Source organism: Perissodus microlepis, chromosome 17, assembly GCF_051167445.1.
Source record: "Perissodus microlepis isolate ML-2025 ecotype Zambia chromosome 17, ASM5116744v1, whole genome shotgun sequence".
Lineage (NCBI taxonomy): Eukaryota > Metazoa > Chordata > Actinopteri > Cichliformes > Cichlidae > Perissodus > Perissodus microlepis.
In genome coordinates, this window is record NC_140477.1 from 23,054,550 (window position 1) to 23,068,989 (window position 14,440).

The following is a 14,440-nucleotide window of genomic DNA, read 5'->3' on the forward strand; positions in this document are numbered from 1 at the left end:
CAGAACCGTGGTTCGCGGGGGGGTTTGTTCACAATGACCACGGGGGCTGCCCATGGTCCTGATGCAGGTTCGATGATGTTATCCTGTAGCATTTTTTCCACTTGCTCTTCTATGATTTGCTTTTTAGCTGGTGAGGTGCGGTATGGTGGCAAGTTAACAGGCTTTGCATCCCCAGTTACAATGACATGTTCTGCCAGAGAAGTGCGACCAAGGTGGCCATCAAACAGGTCACCAAAACTATTTAACAACTCCAACAGTTCTTCCCTCTCCTCAGAATCCAAGTTAGCTTCTCCAGCCTTATCATGGAGGGAGAGCTGCGGGGTGTTCTGCAGGGTCATAGTTCCACACTCAAGATCAGCTTCCACAAAGCCATTTTCACAGAGTTCATCAAGACATGGGGGGTTATCATCCATAATTACAGTTCTTGTTGGGACATGTATTGTTAGTGAAGTGCGAGTCATAAAGTCCATCCCAAGAACAAAGGGGGATGACAGGTCCTGCACTATCACAAACCGCTGATAGACTCGCTTGCCCATAAATCCAATGGTTAACAGGTTATTCCCAATGGACTGCAGTTAGTGCCATTGGCCAGTCTTATGGGAGGAGAATCCCACGGATTCTTTAATGACTGATTTCGGTTTTTCTCAGACAACAGGTCTGCATTTACTGCTGAAAGAGATGCCCCTGTATCTAGTGTGGCATCCAAAGCTGCCCCATTAAAGTTCACTTTAACTCTGAGAGGGGTGTTCCACGATGCTTGCGAAGTTCCATCTTCAACGTGATTGAGCACTGGTGGCACACTTTGATCTGACAAAGGCGATGAGGGCTGAGTTATTGGCTGGGGGGAGGGTTGCCCCTGTGAAACACTCTCCCCCCCCTGAAGTTTCCCGGCCTCCTGCCAGCTGCTCTCGTCTCCCTGACAACGCCAGTTTCATCTGGATCCGCAGGCTGAGTTACTGGATGTTGGTCAGGAGACAGCGTTTGAGGAAGCTCCGGAGCCATCCTGGGAGAGTGTCGAGCTCCCTGAAAATCAGTGGAACAGTTAGGGCACGTACGAGATGTAACACCAGGCATGGCATATTTGAAACAGCGGGGTCCTCCCTCAGCTCTGTTTTTCGGCTGAGCTCGGGAAGGCTGTGAAAGGCTGGTGCCAAGAACAGAATGCAGCTCGTGGGCACGCAGCACTAGATCAATTACTGACTTTACAGGCGTTCCATACAGTGCTACTCTGTACTTCTCCACTGCGTGTTTACAGATGAGCTCAAATTGCTCCTGTTCAGATGGTGGGTTCCTCAGTCTCCTAAATTCACTGAGCACATGGGCAACAAACGTTGGCAGAGGCTCTTCGGGGTGCTGGAAACGGTCCAGGATGCCTCTCAAAATCTGCTCCTGGTTGTCAGCAGGCAAGAAGACAGTTCTGAAAAGTTCACAAAACTTAGCCCATGTAGATACATGAGGAATGAGCACATTAAACCACTTTCTTGGTTCCTTAGCTAGGAAGTGTGGCAGCTCTCTGAGGATTTGGGCGTCTGTTAGGTCTAAGGAGGTTTTGTAAGCATTAACAGACTGTAGCCATTCTTCTGGGTGAAGACTGCCATCATTAGCGAACACATTGGGCTCCAATTTAGCTTGGTGCAATGCCGCAGCAAGGACTCTGGTTGTATTAATTAGCTCCAGCGAATCTGACTGGGATTGGGACAAGGCCCTGGCGGGCTGCGTGGGGCCAGGTGCTGAGATAGATTGCTCCGTTTCCCTGGTTGGTAGGCCTGGCACATATGGAGTAGAGGAGGCCTGAGGAAAAGGGTGAGTAATCTGGGCAGCTGGTACTTTTGGGACTGGTCTTTTTTGTTGAGTCCACTGCTCCAAAATATTCCTCTGGAGGTCCAAAGAGTCATGAAGGCACTGCTGAAGCATATCAACCTCTGCTTGCAGACTTTGCACTTTATGCCCAAGGTCAGCAGTACTATGTCTGGCAGTAAGTCGGTTGGGGTGTAACATAAAGTCTATATCATCACACATATCAGTCAAGTCAGGCTGAGTAGCCATAATACACACTTATCAAAAACCCAAATCTATATAAGGTAGCAGTTGTGCTGAAATCAACTTCAGTTCTGGTCACACAAAAATATACAAAACATGTGAATTCTTAAGTTTAGCTACAAATGTTTTATCTGACTTTGAAACGTGGAGGTAGAAGGAGTAAACACCCCGGATCAAAAGCATTTAGGTGTAAAATAGAGCCAAACTTACGAGTAACTGTGTATGAGTAACACCTTTTCAAGTCAGATGCACTTAAAACAGCATCTCAATAAGAACAGTTAAGCCAGTGAGAATCAATAGCAAATCAGTTTGAAATATAGACAGTGTTTTTTTTTTTTTTTTGGTTTGTTTGTTTTTTTTTAAAATATACACTCACAACATCAGTTCGGCGATTTTCCAGAGGACTCCAAACTTGTCCAGTCCTGACACGACATAGAGCTGTGTCCCGTGATAAAGTTCCCACTTGCAGAGACCGTACGAACGAAGCAAAGTCTGCAGCGTGAGCTCAGCTGGTGAGGAAGAAAAAATCCGGTGCGCTTCACTTCGCATACATGCAGTTCAGAAACTATGAAGAAGCGGCATCCGTCTCGCGTCCAAGTAGCGTGAATCCACGTTAATCCAAAAATGTCGCAGTAAAGGCGCTCAGCAGATAACGATAATACATCCCGAAAACAGCGCTGCGGCGGCTTCACTCGTTGCCGTGGAAACACACCTCCGCGATCCGGCGAATCGGACGTCCGCGTCGAGGCCAGCCTGGTCTGTTTCCGCGAAGTATGGCAGGCTACTACTAGATCTACTTTGCCGCGATGTACCTTTTAGTGTATCAATCATCAGCTGCTCGAAGATACTGCATACTGAGGTCCAAGAGAAGATGTTCGGGCGCCATTTTGTAACGTCGGGTTGCGTTTAGTGGTTGAGAGGAGGCGGCAAAACACTTAGCAGGGTAGCCAAAAGAATACACACTCGCGCTGGCGTTGGGAATTCCACAGTGTGTTCTTTAATATACCTTCTCTTCATCAACCATATAAGCCCGGTTGAACGGCTGCAGCTTAACAAACATAGCGCACAGTGTTCGTACAACCCATAACGTTGCAAACAAAGATGTCTGGAGAGGTAAAACAGAGGCGGAGCCAGACATTTGAAACACCCGGGGCTTAGCCCTAAAGGGTAGTATGCATGTGGGATTTTTTTTTTTTTTTGGGGGGGGTTAGAAATGACTGAAAGATTAATAGGCTCTGTTTTGAGTTTTGTTCAAAAAAGAATGACTTCATATAGGGAAAAATATATATCACATGTGCAGGACACCTTAAACTAGTTTTTTAATTAAGCAGCAAGGCAGAACAAAGTCGGGGCTGTATCAAGACACGAGGACTAAACCCCAATTCAACCAGACCAAGAACTGATCCGGAATTAAAACAGGACTACAACAGTTCAAAATCAGGACTACTGAGGACTTAACCAAGACAGAACCAGAATCAGAACTAGATGACAGTAGCACTAAAAATCATCATAGACCTGTACTACACTTGTTTTTTGAATTCTACCAAAGTCCACTATTTAGATTGAGAAAAGTTTATATAATTATTTAGCCTTGTTGTGCAAACAAGCCTGCATAACTTAATAAATGTAGAATTTGAAAAATAGCAAACCTAAAAAGAAACACTAGGTACAAGATACATGAGGACCTATGATACGGTGATACTTTTGGTAAACAACCATTTGACTAACATGTGTGTCTCACCTGCTCTTGTTCCATCTCTGTTCTGTCCTCATTCTCCATCTCCCTCTCTGTTCCTCTCTCTCCCTCTTTGTGGATTGGATGTGCTCTTATCTTAATCGCAAGGGGCTCTAATGCCAGAGCAAATAGAGCAGGGGACAGGGGGCAGCCTTGCTGAACAGAGCGCTGCAAAGGAAATGGCGCCGACCTCTCTCCATTTGTGAGAACTGAACAGATTGGATTTGCGTATACTAATTTTACCCAAGATATAAATATTTCACCAAACCCAAACTTCCGTAATGACTCGAACATATAAAACCACTCAACCTGATCAAAGGCTTTGTGTGCATCAAGAGCTAAAATTGCTACTCCTCCCGAACTACCATGGTCAGAATAGATGGTGTTGAGAAGACATAGCGTTTTTTTAAAAGCCGAGAAATGCACTATATTTGATAGCTTGCTGCAAGACCTCACACCGAGCACATCTACTGCGGGTGTGGTGGTTGTTATCGGACCCGGAGTTAGCAACATCCCCCAAGAACCCGAAGAGTAGAGTCCTGGCCCCTAGCCCTGCCAGTGTAGCAGAAATGATGACGGATGATGATGGCAACAGCAGCCCGTTTAAGCACCGGCACCGTTTCAAAAGTACCGGTTTGGCACCGGTATCATATAAAACCTAAACGATACCCATCCCTAATGACAACACAGGGGAAGTGAAACTAAACACAATGAACATGGGACACCAGACCTCTTCAAAATAAAACAGGAAACATAATGAGACACAGACACAACACGAGCTTGGACACACAGACATGAAACACACAAAGGGCGAGGGAAACGTAAACACACCGGGTGAAGACACTAGGGTAATCTAATAAACAATGAACTATAACAGCAACCTAGGCATAATAAAAATGAACTTATATAACCTAATGAACTTAAACATAAACCCCAAACATCAAAATATATTAAAACTCAAAATGCTGAGGATAGGGGCACATGTGTTTGTTGTTTATTATTTTGTGTTGATTATTACATCAGTTTCACAGGCATACAGAATTCACTGCTGTCTCCTTAATTATTCTATTTCATTCTGCCTTCCTTGATGCTTCACCCCTCCATTATAAGAATTATATGATTTGGGGGTTTGTCCGGGATTTTGTAAAACAAGGTTGGAACAGGTGTATTTTGTGTGTTACGTCTGATTTCAAACCTTCTGCTTACTCCAGTTAGACAAAGTGAGTTGTTGCCTGGATGTTTGAGCCCTTTTTGAGTTTCCAGTGTTTGCACAGGTAGGACAGGTGAGTGTTTGCCTGAGCTCTGTTGGGTTGTTTTTTGGCTCTTTTTGTTATCTTTTATCTGGTTTTTAGAGTAAGTCAGGGCACAGATAAGGTGAAGAGATGAGTTTGGCAGGATCTGCTGGTCATTTATTGTAACTATGATTGTCAGAGAGCAACACAGCAGAGCAGGCCTGGCACAGAAAACTCTGTCTGTCTTGACATCTGTTTCTTTCACACTTTACTGCTTCAGTAAATCTGATTGAATCTGATCAGCCTGATAAAAAAGCTCTGGTGTTTTCAAATGTCTGCTCCGGGCTTTGCTCCAGCTCTCAGTAAACCATCTCGACGTGACCTCGACACTCTGAGAAGAATGAAATGTTGGCTCCGTTTGTTTCTGCCTTTAAATTCCTCTCACATCCCTTTGCGGCGCTAACAGCTCGACGCCTGCGGCGAAGCGTGAGCAAGCATTCACAAAGCTGATGCTTCTCCAACATCTGCACTCATTTCCATCAGCTTCTCCTCTGTGACCTCAGATGGATATTTCTCAGGACTGCACAAGAACATCTGCAGAATGAAGCGAAGTGTGTGAGGAGCTGCTGGTGTTCGGCTCAGGGTGTATAGGATTCAGGTTTTCTGTCTCTAACGTTCAAATGATGTAACCTGTAGGTAACCTGTAAGTCTTTTCTGTCACAGTTAAATCTCCAGTGAGCAAACAGCTCCCAGCTTTCAGTCTGTTCAGGAAGAAGACGGTAATCTGCTTTAATCTGGATCAGTTTCAGGTCCTGAACAGGTGATCTTACCTGATGCAGGTTAAAGCTGTGTGGGGCCCCACGTAGCCCCGATCCCTCTCAGGTTCATGTTTTCATCTGCCCTCCAGCTGCCCCCCTCTCATCCACCTGTGATCCACCTGTGAGCCTCAATTAGAGCTAAAGAGGGCGGAGTTCAGCGGGCCTGGTTGGCCCCTGAGAACACAGCGCTCATTGATGCTCAACCAGCACGCTCATCATTTCACCAGTAACTTATCCAGGATCAGTAGTCAGAGTCAGAGTCAGTGTAGATGTTTGCTGATATGTGCATGAATGTGAGCTTGTGTTTAGCATGTGTTTTTTATGCATCACACACTCAAAGACTAATAACTAAACTCAGACAGGAAGACATAACGGGAGAAATACTGAAGTGTGATGACTCTGTGGAGTGCTCAGGAGTGGGCGTTGGCTGCTTCTCTCTGCAGACAATCTGCAGCTCCAGCAGGTGGGAGCAGAGTCACACTGGAATCAAACCTGTACTCACATTTAAAAGTAAAACATCGAGTCAGCTGACGAGAACTAAAGATAACACTGCATCAAAGTAAAAACATAAAAACAACAACAATAAAAATAACAAAATTAATAATAATTTTTATTATTATTACAATAAGAGTTTTGAGGCCTCGGGAGTTTCTGCAGGTTAAACTGAGTGAAGACAAAGACTCACTATAAACACTCCTGCGTATGTGTGTGTGTGAGTGTATCATGTTACAGTCATGTCTTCATTGGTTATCTGATGGAGCTGCTGAGCTTAATCTTTGTGTCTGTGCTCACCTGAAGACATGTGACCCTGGATCCTAAGCTGCTGCCAATCAGAGTCCAGAGACGTGTGCTGATTGTGAGGATTGTAGTTGTTGTTTGAAGCTCATTGTGAGTCTGAATAAATCACTTCTAGCTGGTCCCCCCACCCACCCACTCCTTCAGCTTCTCTGTGAGAGCAGTAGCTCTGTCCAGATGTGTCATCCAGATGTTTCATTGTTGCAGATGTTCTCACAGTGTGCTGAGAGGACAAAGACCTTCATGTCCTGATTGGTCAGCTAAAGACAGACGAACGGTGGCCGGCTCAGAGACAGCAGGGTGGGGGTTCGTTGTTGTATGTGTTTGTGATGCAGGAGCTCTGTGAGGACATCTCACCTGTGAATCTCTCTGAGAACACCTGTGCACACCAGCACGTCTCAGACCTCCGGCCTGTCTCTGCAGGCGGGTGAGCCAGAGCTGATGGATCAGTATCAGAAACATCATGCTCTGGAGGCTCCGCCTCCTCCCTCTCTGGACTGTGTGGGTTGTGGAGCGCTAGCGTGAAGCAGCTTTTCATTCGTAACCTAAACAGAACAAAATGTTTTGGCTGCGACTCTCTGACCTTTGACCTCCTGTCTGCAGCGTGATCCCATTAGGCCTGTTTGTTTTCGTGGAAACGCAGAGAAGTAGCTTATTTATCAACTTTCAGATGAAGCTGAGCTCAGAGAACGACCACAAAGCCACTCCCAAGCCCTGAGCTGCACCCAGCTCCGCGCTTGCCCTCCGTCCTCACCTGTCATGATCCTGGGTTTTGTACCTGGATTTTTTTCTCTTTTGGATTTTTGATTTTGGTTTATATAATATTCTGAGGTGAAGGTCCTTGTTTTGGCTATACTTTTGATATCTGTTTGTATCCCCAGATCTCAGCTTGTTATCGGAGGTTTTCTTTTTTCATTCCCCGTCCTCTTGTGTCTAGTTTCCTGTCCCAGTGTCCTTCTTTGAACTCAGTCTTGTCTCCATGTAAAGTTGTCTGTTTCCCTGTTATTTCACTGTGTAGCCAAACATGTCTGGTAATTTCTGTTTGTCTTTCTCTCCTCCCCTCACTCTGTCTCTCCATCCCTCGCTCTCTCTCTCTGTCCCTCGCTCTTACCTTGGTTTTTACTTTGATAGTCTCCTGGCCTGTGTGCAGGATGTTGTGTTTGGCTTCCCTGTCTTATTAGTTAGACTATGTTTAGCTGTGCTCTGTTCCCTCATTTGCCTTGTGTATTTAAAGTCTGCATCTTCCACTGCTCGTTGTCGTGATCTTCCTCAATGCTGTGTTCTGCTATTGCCCTCCGCCCTCCACCCGCCTCAGAGCTGATGAGGCTTTTGAAGCGCTGGTCTGAGTCCAGCTGTCTCCACCCACTCATGTCCACCTCTGCTCCAGCTCTGGGTTACAGGCCTGCATGAGCCTCCCCCCTCCATGTGCACTAATGGTTCAGTCCAAGCATCTTGTGTGAATGCCTCCACACCTCCACTTCTCCGGTTATGAACCCCGTCAGCAGGCAGGTTTGGTCAGACCTCCTCCTCTCCCATCTCCACCCACTGCTCCGTTTGGAGGTCTGAGTTTCCCACAGGAGGCGGCGGCGGCTCAGATGATCTAATGAGCGCTGATCCGGATTTACCAAGATTCTCAGACCTGAGATCAGTTCTGCAATCACATGGGAGGATTATCGGAGTGTTTCTGCTCCTCTATGATGGATTCCAGCTGACACCACACAAACAGCCCACCCCCACCCACACCTCATTCCTGCAGGCGGAGAAAAAACTCAGAATCCTCTTTTCATGTTCAGCAGTTTGTCTTTTTCTCTTTTATTTATTCACACTCACACACACACATTCTCACATGGTTAATACGCGGCATTCCTTTGTTACAACACTACCAGCGTTAGCTGTTAAATAAAAGAAGCAAAAACAGAGAACATGGTGTTGAACTACGACTCAAACACACCGCTGTGTGTAAATTAGTGTACCGTACTAGAACAAACTTTCGTGACAGTATGAATGCTTAAGGAACAGTTACCGTGTGAAAAGCATTTAGGTCTGAAAGCTTTTTTATTATGTGTATAAAAATCAGTGCCAGTGTGTGTGTACATTCTTAATCCCTTTCACAGTTATGATAAATGGATGTTGGTTGTCCTGAAGTGCAGATTGGTGCCATGTTATAACAAGTTGTCTCAGCAGCGTTAGAGTTCGACACTTCTGTGGCAGGTTTTTCTTCTTTTGCTTCTCTTTGCCTTCATTCCTCACTGACATATTCTTTCTTGCATTTTTGCTTCTCCTTCCTCGTCTGTCTTTTGAACCTGAAACAAAGAAAGAATAGCACTTAATGTACCTTGACACAAAAAGCTTTTCTGTTGCTGAGGCAGCTATGCTAGTATTCTCTGTATTCTCTTGTCATTTTGCCTGACGTGGAGTCAGTCCATGACACGGGTCTGCTGCTTGGCTGGTTCTCCTGTGCCTAACAGAAAACTTTATTGCTGCTCCTGTAACCAGTACGGGGAAGATTGTTGGGCCGCTGTTGTATCAGCGTTTGCAGTGATTTGCAGTATCAGCTCATTGTGTTCCTTCATCACTGATCTGACTGAAGAGTAGGGATGGGTATCGAAAACCGGTTCTGACCGGTTGCTATTTTTCATTCAATGACTTGATATTTGACTGACTCGCTCTTCTCAAAGAAGAGCGAGTCAGTCAAATATCAGCAGGTACACCTCTCGGTCCAGGTTTCCATGTTACAATCCACCCCACCCCTGTCGGTCATTGTTTAGCTAATTGTATTAGCATAGTGGTTTGAAACTAGCAAGTGCTTCACTAAGTACTAATGTACTCTAAGTCATATCATATTTAATCTTCAGCTGTGTGAAAAAATTATTTTCCTGTTCTTGTTTTATCAGTAATATCTGCATATGCCTGTGACAACCCCCGTTTAAAATCAGGGATAGAAGTGGCTGAACCCTGATGTCTCATCCCTAATTGGTGCAACTCCTGGCACTGCAACTCTTCCCATGTTATAACCATACCTGGTCTCCCCTGTTTCTGTTCTTGTTTTATTAGAAATTATTTAAAAGTAAATAATGTACATCATAAACATCTAGTGTATGTGAAACGAACTATAGTGTGATCATTAAAAAATCAAATATTTATTTACTGAAAATAAAAACTGCACTGATTTCCAAAATGAAGGAAAATATTGTTTACAAACTGATGAAATATCCAAAAAATTAACCTGTTCAGGAATAATAATAAGGTTTAAGCATGAAACAGCACGTCACATTCATTATCAGCAGGAAATTACGGCACTCTGACACATTAAACACATTCATTTACAAATTCATTTAGTTTTTAATGTTTGACGAGTGTTTCAGACCTGTGATCTGGCGTTTGCTGTGGCACTCTATCAGCTCTGTGTGGCTGCACAAATATCAGCTTCATCAACTCAGCACCACCCGTCTGTTTTCACTGAACATGAAAATGTCTGATTACGATTCTGACCTTTGTCATATTAACTATCCTGTGGACACGAGATTTGAAAATGATTTATTATATTTGCATATTTAAACTCCCAGTTGATAGTTTAAAAAAATAAAATACAGTTTTCTTTTATCATCCAGGCAAAAAGCCCTGCCTCTGAAGTTATAAAAATGATTCTGACAAAGCAAATCATTTTTTACTGCACGTCATATCTGACATCATCAGGCTTCAGTAGCTGCTTTTACACAAAAGCTGTCGCCATGGTTAAAGTGACGTTTGTGCTCTCTCGTCGCACTGTAATGGAGTTTGAAGCAGAAATTAAATTCTGATCAGAAGGAAAGGCTCACATCTCTCTCAGTTTTAAAAGCTGTAGTTCTTGTTGCTGTTCTGAGTCCGAGTGAGGAAGAGGAGCGCGTGGCCGCGGCCTTGATGAAGTCAGAGTTGGGGGCGACGTGGCGGCGGCGAGGCCTCAAACGGTCCGCTGCTGCTGGAGGCGGTGTGTTTGGAGCTGATCTCGGAGCAGCGTGTACACTGAGCACAGGTACGAACAAGAAAATCCCTGTTAAGTTTTCTTGTCGCACTTTGTTGCGAGCTGTGCCGCTGACGTGAGGAATGTGACGCCGCCACGACGAAACCTGCAACAGCAGCAGAAGAAGAAGAGCCAGCGTTTGTGATGGCGGTGGCTGTGAAGTCTGCGCCAGACCTGGAGGCTCCCACGGGGACTCTGAGGTGAGCGTGGATAGCTTTGCTTGACTCCTGACCTCTGAGCAGAGGAGGACGGGGACGGATCCACAGAGGAGGATGAAAGAGAAGCTCTGAGGGAGGAAGCAGCGAGCACATGAAGAAGAAGACGTGGTGTTTGACAGCGAGAAGCTTCAGATCTCAAACAGCAGATTTACTTTCAGAGGCCAAAGCTCACTGGGATGGATGCGACCTCTGACCCTGCAGGGAATCAAACCCAGTGATTAAAACTAAAGATGGTGCAGTCATGTGTTTAAGTTTTTCATGTGTAATTTTCTATGAGTAGAAAACAGAATCTATTCAATTTACCAATGTAACCAGCTGTAAAGTGTTTATTAAACAAAATAGTAAAAACTCGGTTCAGTTTCAGGTTTTAAAGGAAACTTCAGACTGACGCTTCCTCTGAGGGTTCCTTTGTTTCCTCTTCATCTGTGTCCAGAACATCTCAATTCCTCCACTATTACTGTTCTGGGTGGTAAAGTGTGTTATTTGGGGTGGCTGTAGCTCAGGTGGTAGAGCAGATCACCTACTTATCAGTAGGTGGTTTGATCCCCATCTGCTCTAGTCTGTGTGCTCTTCGATGCATCCATCGGAGTTTGAATGCGTATGAATGTTAGATAGAAAGTACTTACACGAAAGGGCATCGAAAAAAGTGCTTGTGAATAAGGCAATTTGTGTAAAGTGCTTTGAGTGCTCAGATACAGAAGAAAAATGCTATATAAGAAGTTAATAACATGTATCTATATAGCGCTTTTCACAGATAAAATTCTGTGAAATAAAAATCATAAAGTGCTTAATTTTCACAAAATTAAAAAGAATAAAAATACAACAAATAACAATATAAAACAATAAAATAAAGTATAAAAAAGAACCAGTCCATTTGCCATTTTATATTTACAGTTCGTAGTATTTGCAGAGTACTGCAGTCAGAAATCGCACACAGGAGGTTCAGAACTTCCTGGAAGTGCTGATTGCAAATTTGTCACAGTTTGATGTCTGTTGTTCAGGACTGCGGTCTGCTGGTCCAGCCGGATCGCTCCTGCGGTCTTCAGCCTCACAGCGAATCCCAGAGTCAACATAATGCCTGCAGCTCAGGACACGTGTCAGGTCTGAGGTCCTGCCGGTGGACTGCTTCTTTAAGATAATACATCAAATTTAAGTCAAGTGACTTTTTGTTCTCGCCACCTCACCTGTGTGTCTCACCTGCCTGACAGGACGCTGGGTTGTTCCATGCCTCAGCTGTTCTGACAACAGGACGTGCGACTGGAGGGAAGTTTCCTGGCAAGCAGATGGTTGTTATCACCCAATAGTGGACCACCCACTGCTGCAGGACTGTATGAAGGACAGAAAGGTAAGGTCACCTGATCAGCTGATTTGAACCAGTCCATCTCAGATGTCTCAGTTTGTGGCAGTCGTCCTGATGGAGGTACATCACCAGCTCTCTCATTGCTCCTCAGCTGTTGTTTATCGGGGACTCAACAAATCGTGGGATGATGTACTTCCTGATGGAGAGGGTGAACTCCACCCTGGAGGACTGGGGCAAAGCTCACGACACGCTGGTCTACAGGAACCTGAACAGAGGACGGACTCTGGTCAGCTACTCGTACTATCCTCAGTTCTGGCTGGAGAAGAAGCAGCGACCCACGTTCAGGCAGGCTCTGCAGCAGCTGCTCAACAGGTGAGGTCCTAACAATCCACTTTTGAGGCATGTTACATGAAGCCGTGAGATATTTAACCGGTGACTTTTCTTGTTCTTGTCTGTTAAGGTCTCAGCCTCTGGTGAACTCTAACCAAACAGTTCTGGTGGTGGGAGGAGTCCAGTGGCTCAACACCAATCACCTGAGGACAGTCAGTGAAGTGCTGGACAGGTGAGGAGACACAGTGTAACACCACCTACATACAGTATAAACCATAGTGTTATCTCCATATGGGCTTACACTGATCTAAAGAACAGAGGACCTAACGCTGATCCCTGAGGTTCACCTGTACTCCAGTCCTGCATTTCCTGTAACATGAGAAACCCTTTCAGTAAAGACACTAACCCGGGGTTTAGCGTTCGGGATTAGCAATGTTATTGAGGACTCTGGTTTCTATGGTAACGTGAGGTTACTTCTGTCCCTCCTCAGTGAATCTCTCAGTAACATCCTGGTGGTGGTGAAGTCTTTAGGGATGGGCTTCCATCTGCCTGTGGACGGGATCAGGTCTCTCAGTCTGGTAGGTTACTGTTCCTGCTGTCATTCATACCCCTCTATGGGAATTAAAGCTGCTTTCTTTGATCAATATTTCAGACAGAGATACAGGACCTGTACATGGAGAACGACGACATCATCACCACCGCCAAGCATCATGGGTACGAAGTGATTGACACGTTCAGCATCACGATGGGTCGATACAAAGAGTTCCTGCAGGGACGCTGTGCCTGTCACTTTCACGAGGTAACACAACTTTATTTATCAGCAAACGAAGTGCTTCCAATGGTCAGGGCTGCAGGCCTCACAGCTGATGTTCTGCTCTGTTTTCTCAGGTGGAGAAGTTTTGGTCCACAAAACTTTCCAGTGACAGAACGTCCACCGCGAACACGACCAGAACAGAGAGAACTGTACATACACTCGGCAGCCAATCAACCCTGCCAGACACGGAGCAGGAGGCGGGGTCTCAACCTACAACCTATCGTGTTAGAGGACCAGTGAACCAAGTATACTCTGAGATCCTTCTGAGCCGCCTGTGTCCCATTACCCAAAACTGAACACCTAGGAGGGGCCAGGTGAATCCTGCGGGAGAGTCACCTGTCCCCCTCCAGGACGTGGACTTCAGAGAGGGGTGGGGGACTCAATGGTGGAGGTGGATTATTCAGAATGAACAGAAGCCTCACTGTGCAGCTCAGGAGCACCAATCCGACGAGACGTCTCAGACTCAGCTGCTGGCTTCTAATAAGCAGAGGTTACTCGAGATATCGCTCAGCTGGTTCCTGCTGCTCGCAGATGTTTAAAGCTTTCAGCATTTCAGTCTCAGCAGCAGGACTGTTAATCTCTGACCTTCTGCTGGGATTTTCCATTTCAGAACCAGAAAAATCCTCTGCCGTAATTCTGCTGACTGCACCAGCTGCTTCTCGCTGGCCCGTGTGTTTGACAGTGATATGAGTTAGCGTGGATTCAAGCAGCTGCTTCCTGATTCAGACTTAGCCTCAGGCCTCACTGATTGATCGATTCTGTATGTCAGACCAGTTTTAACTCCAAAGACTCGATGAAAGCTCTTCATCACGTGACAGAAGCGTCTTTTATGACTCTGCTTATATTTCTATATTTTTCTACAGATGTATAATGTGTCTTTTTATAAGCTGAAAACAGAAGAAATTAATATTTTTTATGACTGTGCTCATTCTGCTCTTCATAAAAAAAACAAAAAGTCAAACAAAAAAGTTTTTAATCCTGAACTGTGAACACATTCACAACCACAATCACTCAGTCTTTTAAACACCGTCTCACTTATGGCTTTATAACATTTAATAAAACACCAGTGGACAAAACTCATCTTTTTCTCTTTATTATTATTATTATTATCCATCCATCCATTCGCTTCCGCTTATCCTTTTCAGGGTCGCGGGGAGC

General features: G+C 45.1%; 2 protein-coding genes across 3 annotated transcripts in view; one reads left to right on the plus strand and one right to left on the minus strand.

Moving 5' to 3' along the window:
- Positions 1–14,373, plus strand: part of cped1 (cadherin-like and PC-esterase domain containing 1) — a 37,120-nt gene extending 22,747 nt beyond the window's left edge. For both annotated transcript variants that reach the window (XM_084909926.1, XM_084909925.1), the window contains 7 exons: positions 11,840–11,939; positions 12,047–12,183; positions 12,290–12,510; positions 12,599–12,700; positions 12,959–13,046; positions 13,121–13,267; positions 13,357–14,373. In XM_084909926.1, coding sequence (XP_084766052.1) covers positions 11,840–11,939; positions 12,047–12,183; positions 12,290–12,510; positions 12,599–12,700; positions 12,959–13,046; positions 13,121–13,267; positions 13,357–13,578 — 1,017 coding nt within the window. In that variant the 3' untranslated portion in view covers positions 13,579–14,373. The remainder of the gene's footprint in view (positions 1–11,839; positions 11,940–12,046; positions 12,184–12,289; positions 12,511–12,598; positions 12,701–12,958; positions 13,047–13,120; positions 13,268–13,356) is intronic.
- LOC146369636 (uncharacterized) lies at positions 831–3,521 on the minus strand. The gene has a single exon (XM_084909927.1). It carries the CDS (start codon positions 2,044–2,046, stop codon positions 832–834), a length of 1,215 nt encoding a protein of 404 aa, XP_084766053.1. The 5' UTR covers positions 2,047–3,521; the 3' UTR covers position 831.
- Positions 14,374–14,440: the final 67 nt, after the last annotated feature.

Bases quoted from the DNA above. Each gene is read 5' to 3' on its own strand.
- LOC146369636 (XM_084909927.1), bottom strand. From the start codon at position 2,046: ATGGCTACTCAGCCTGACTTGACTGATATGTGTGATGATATAGACTTT.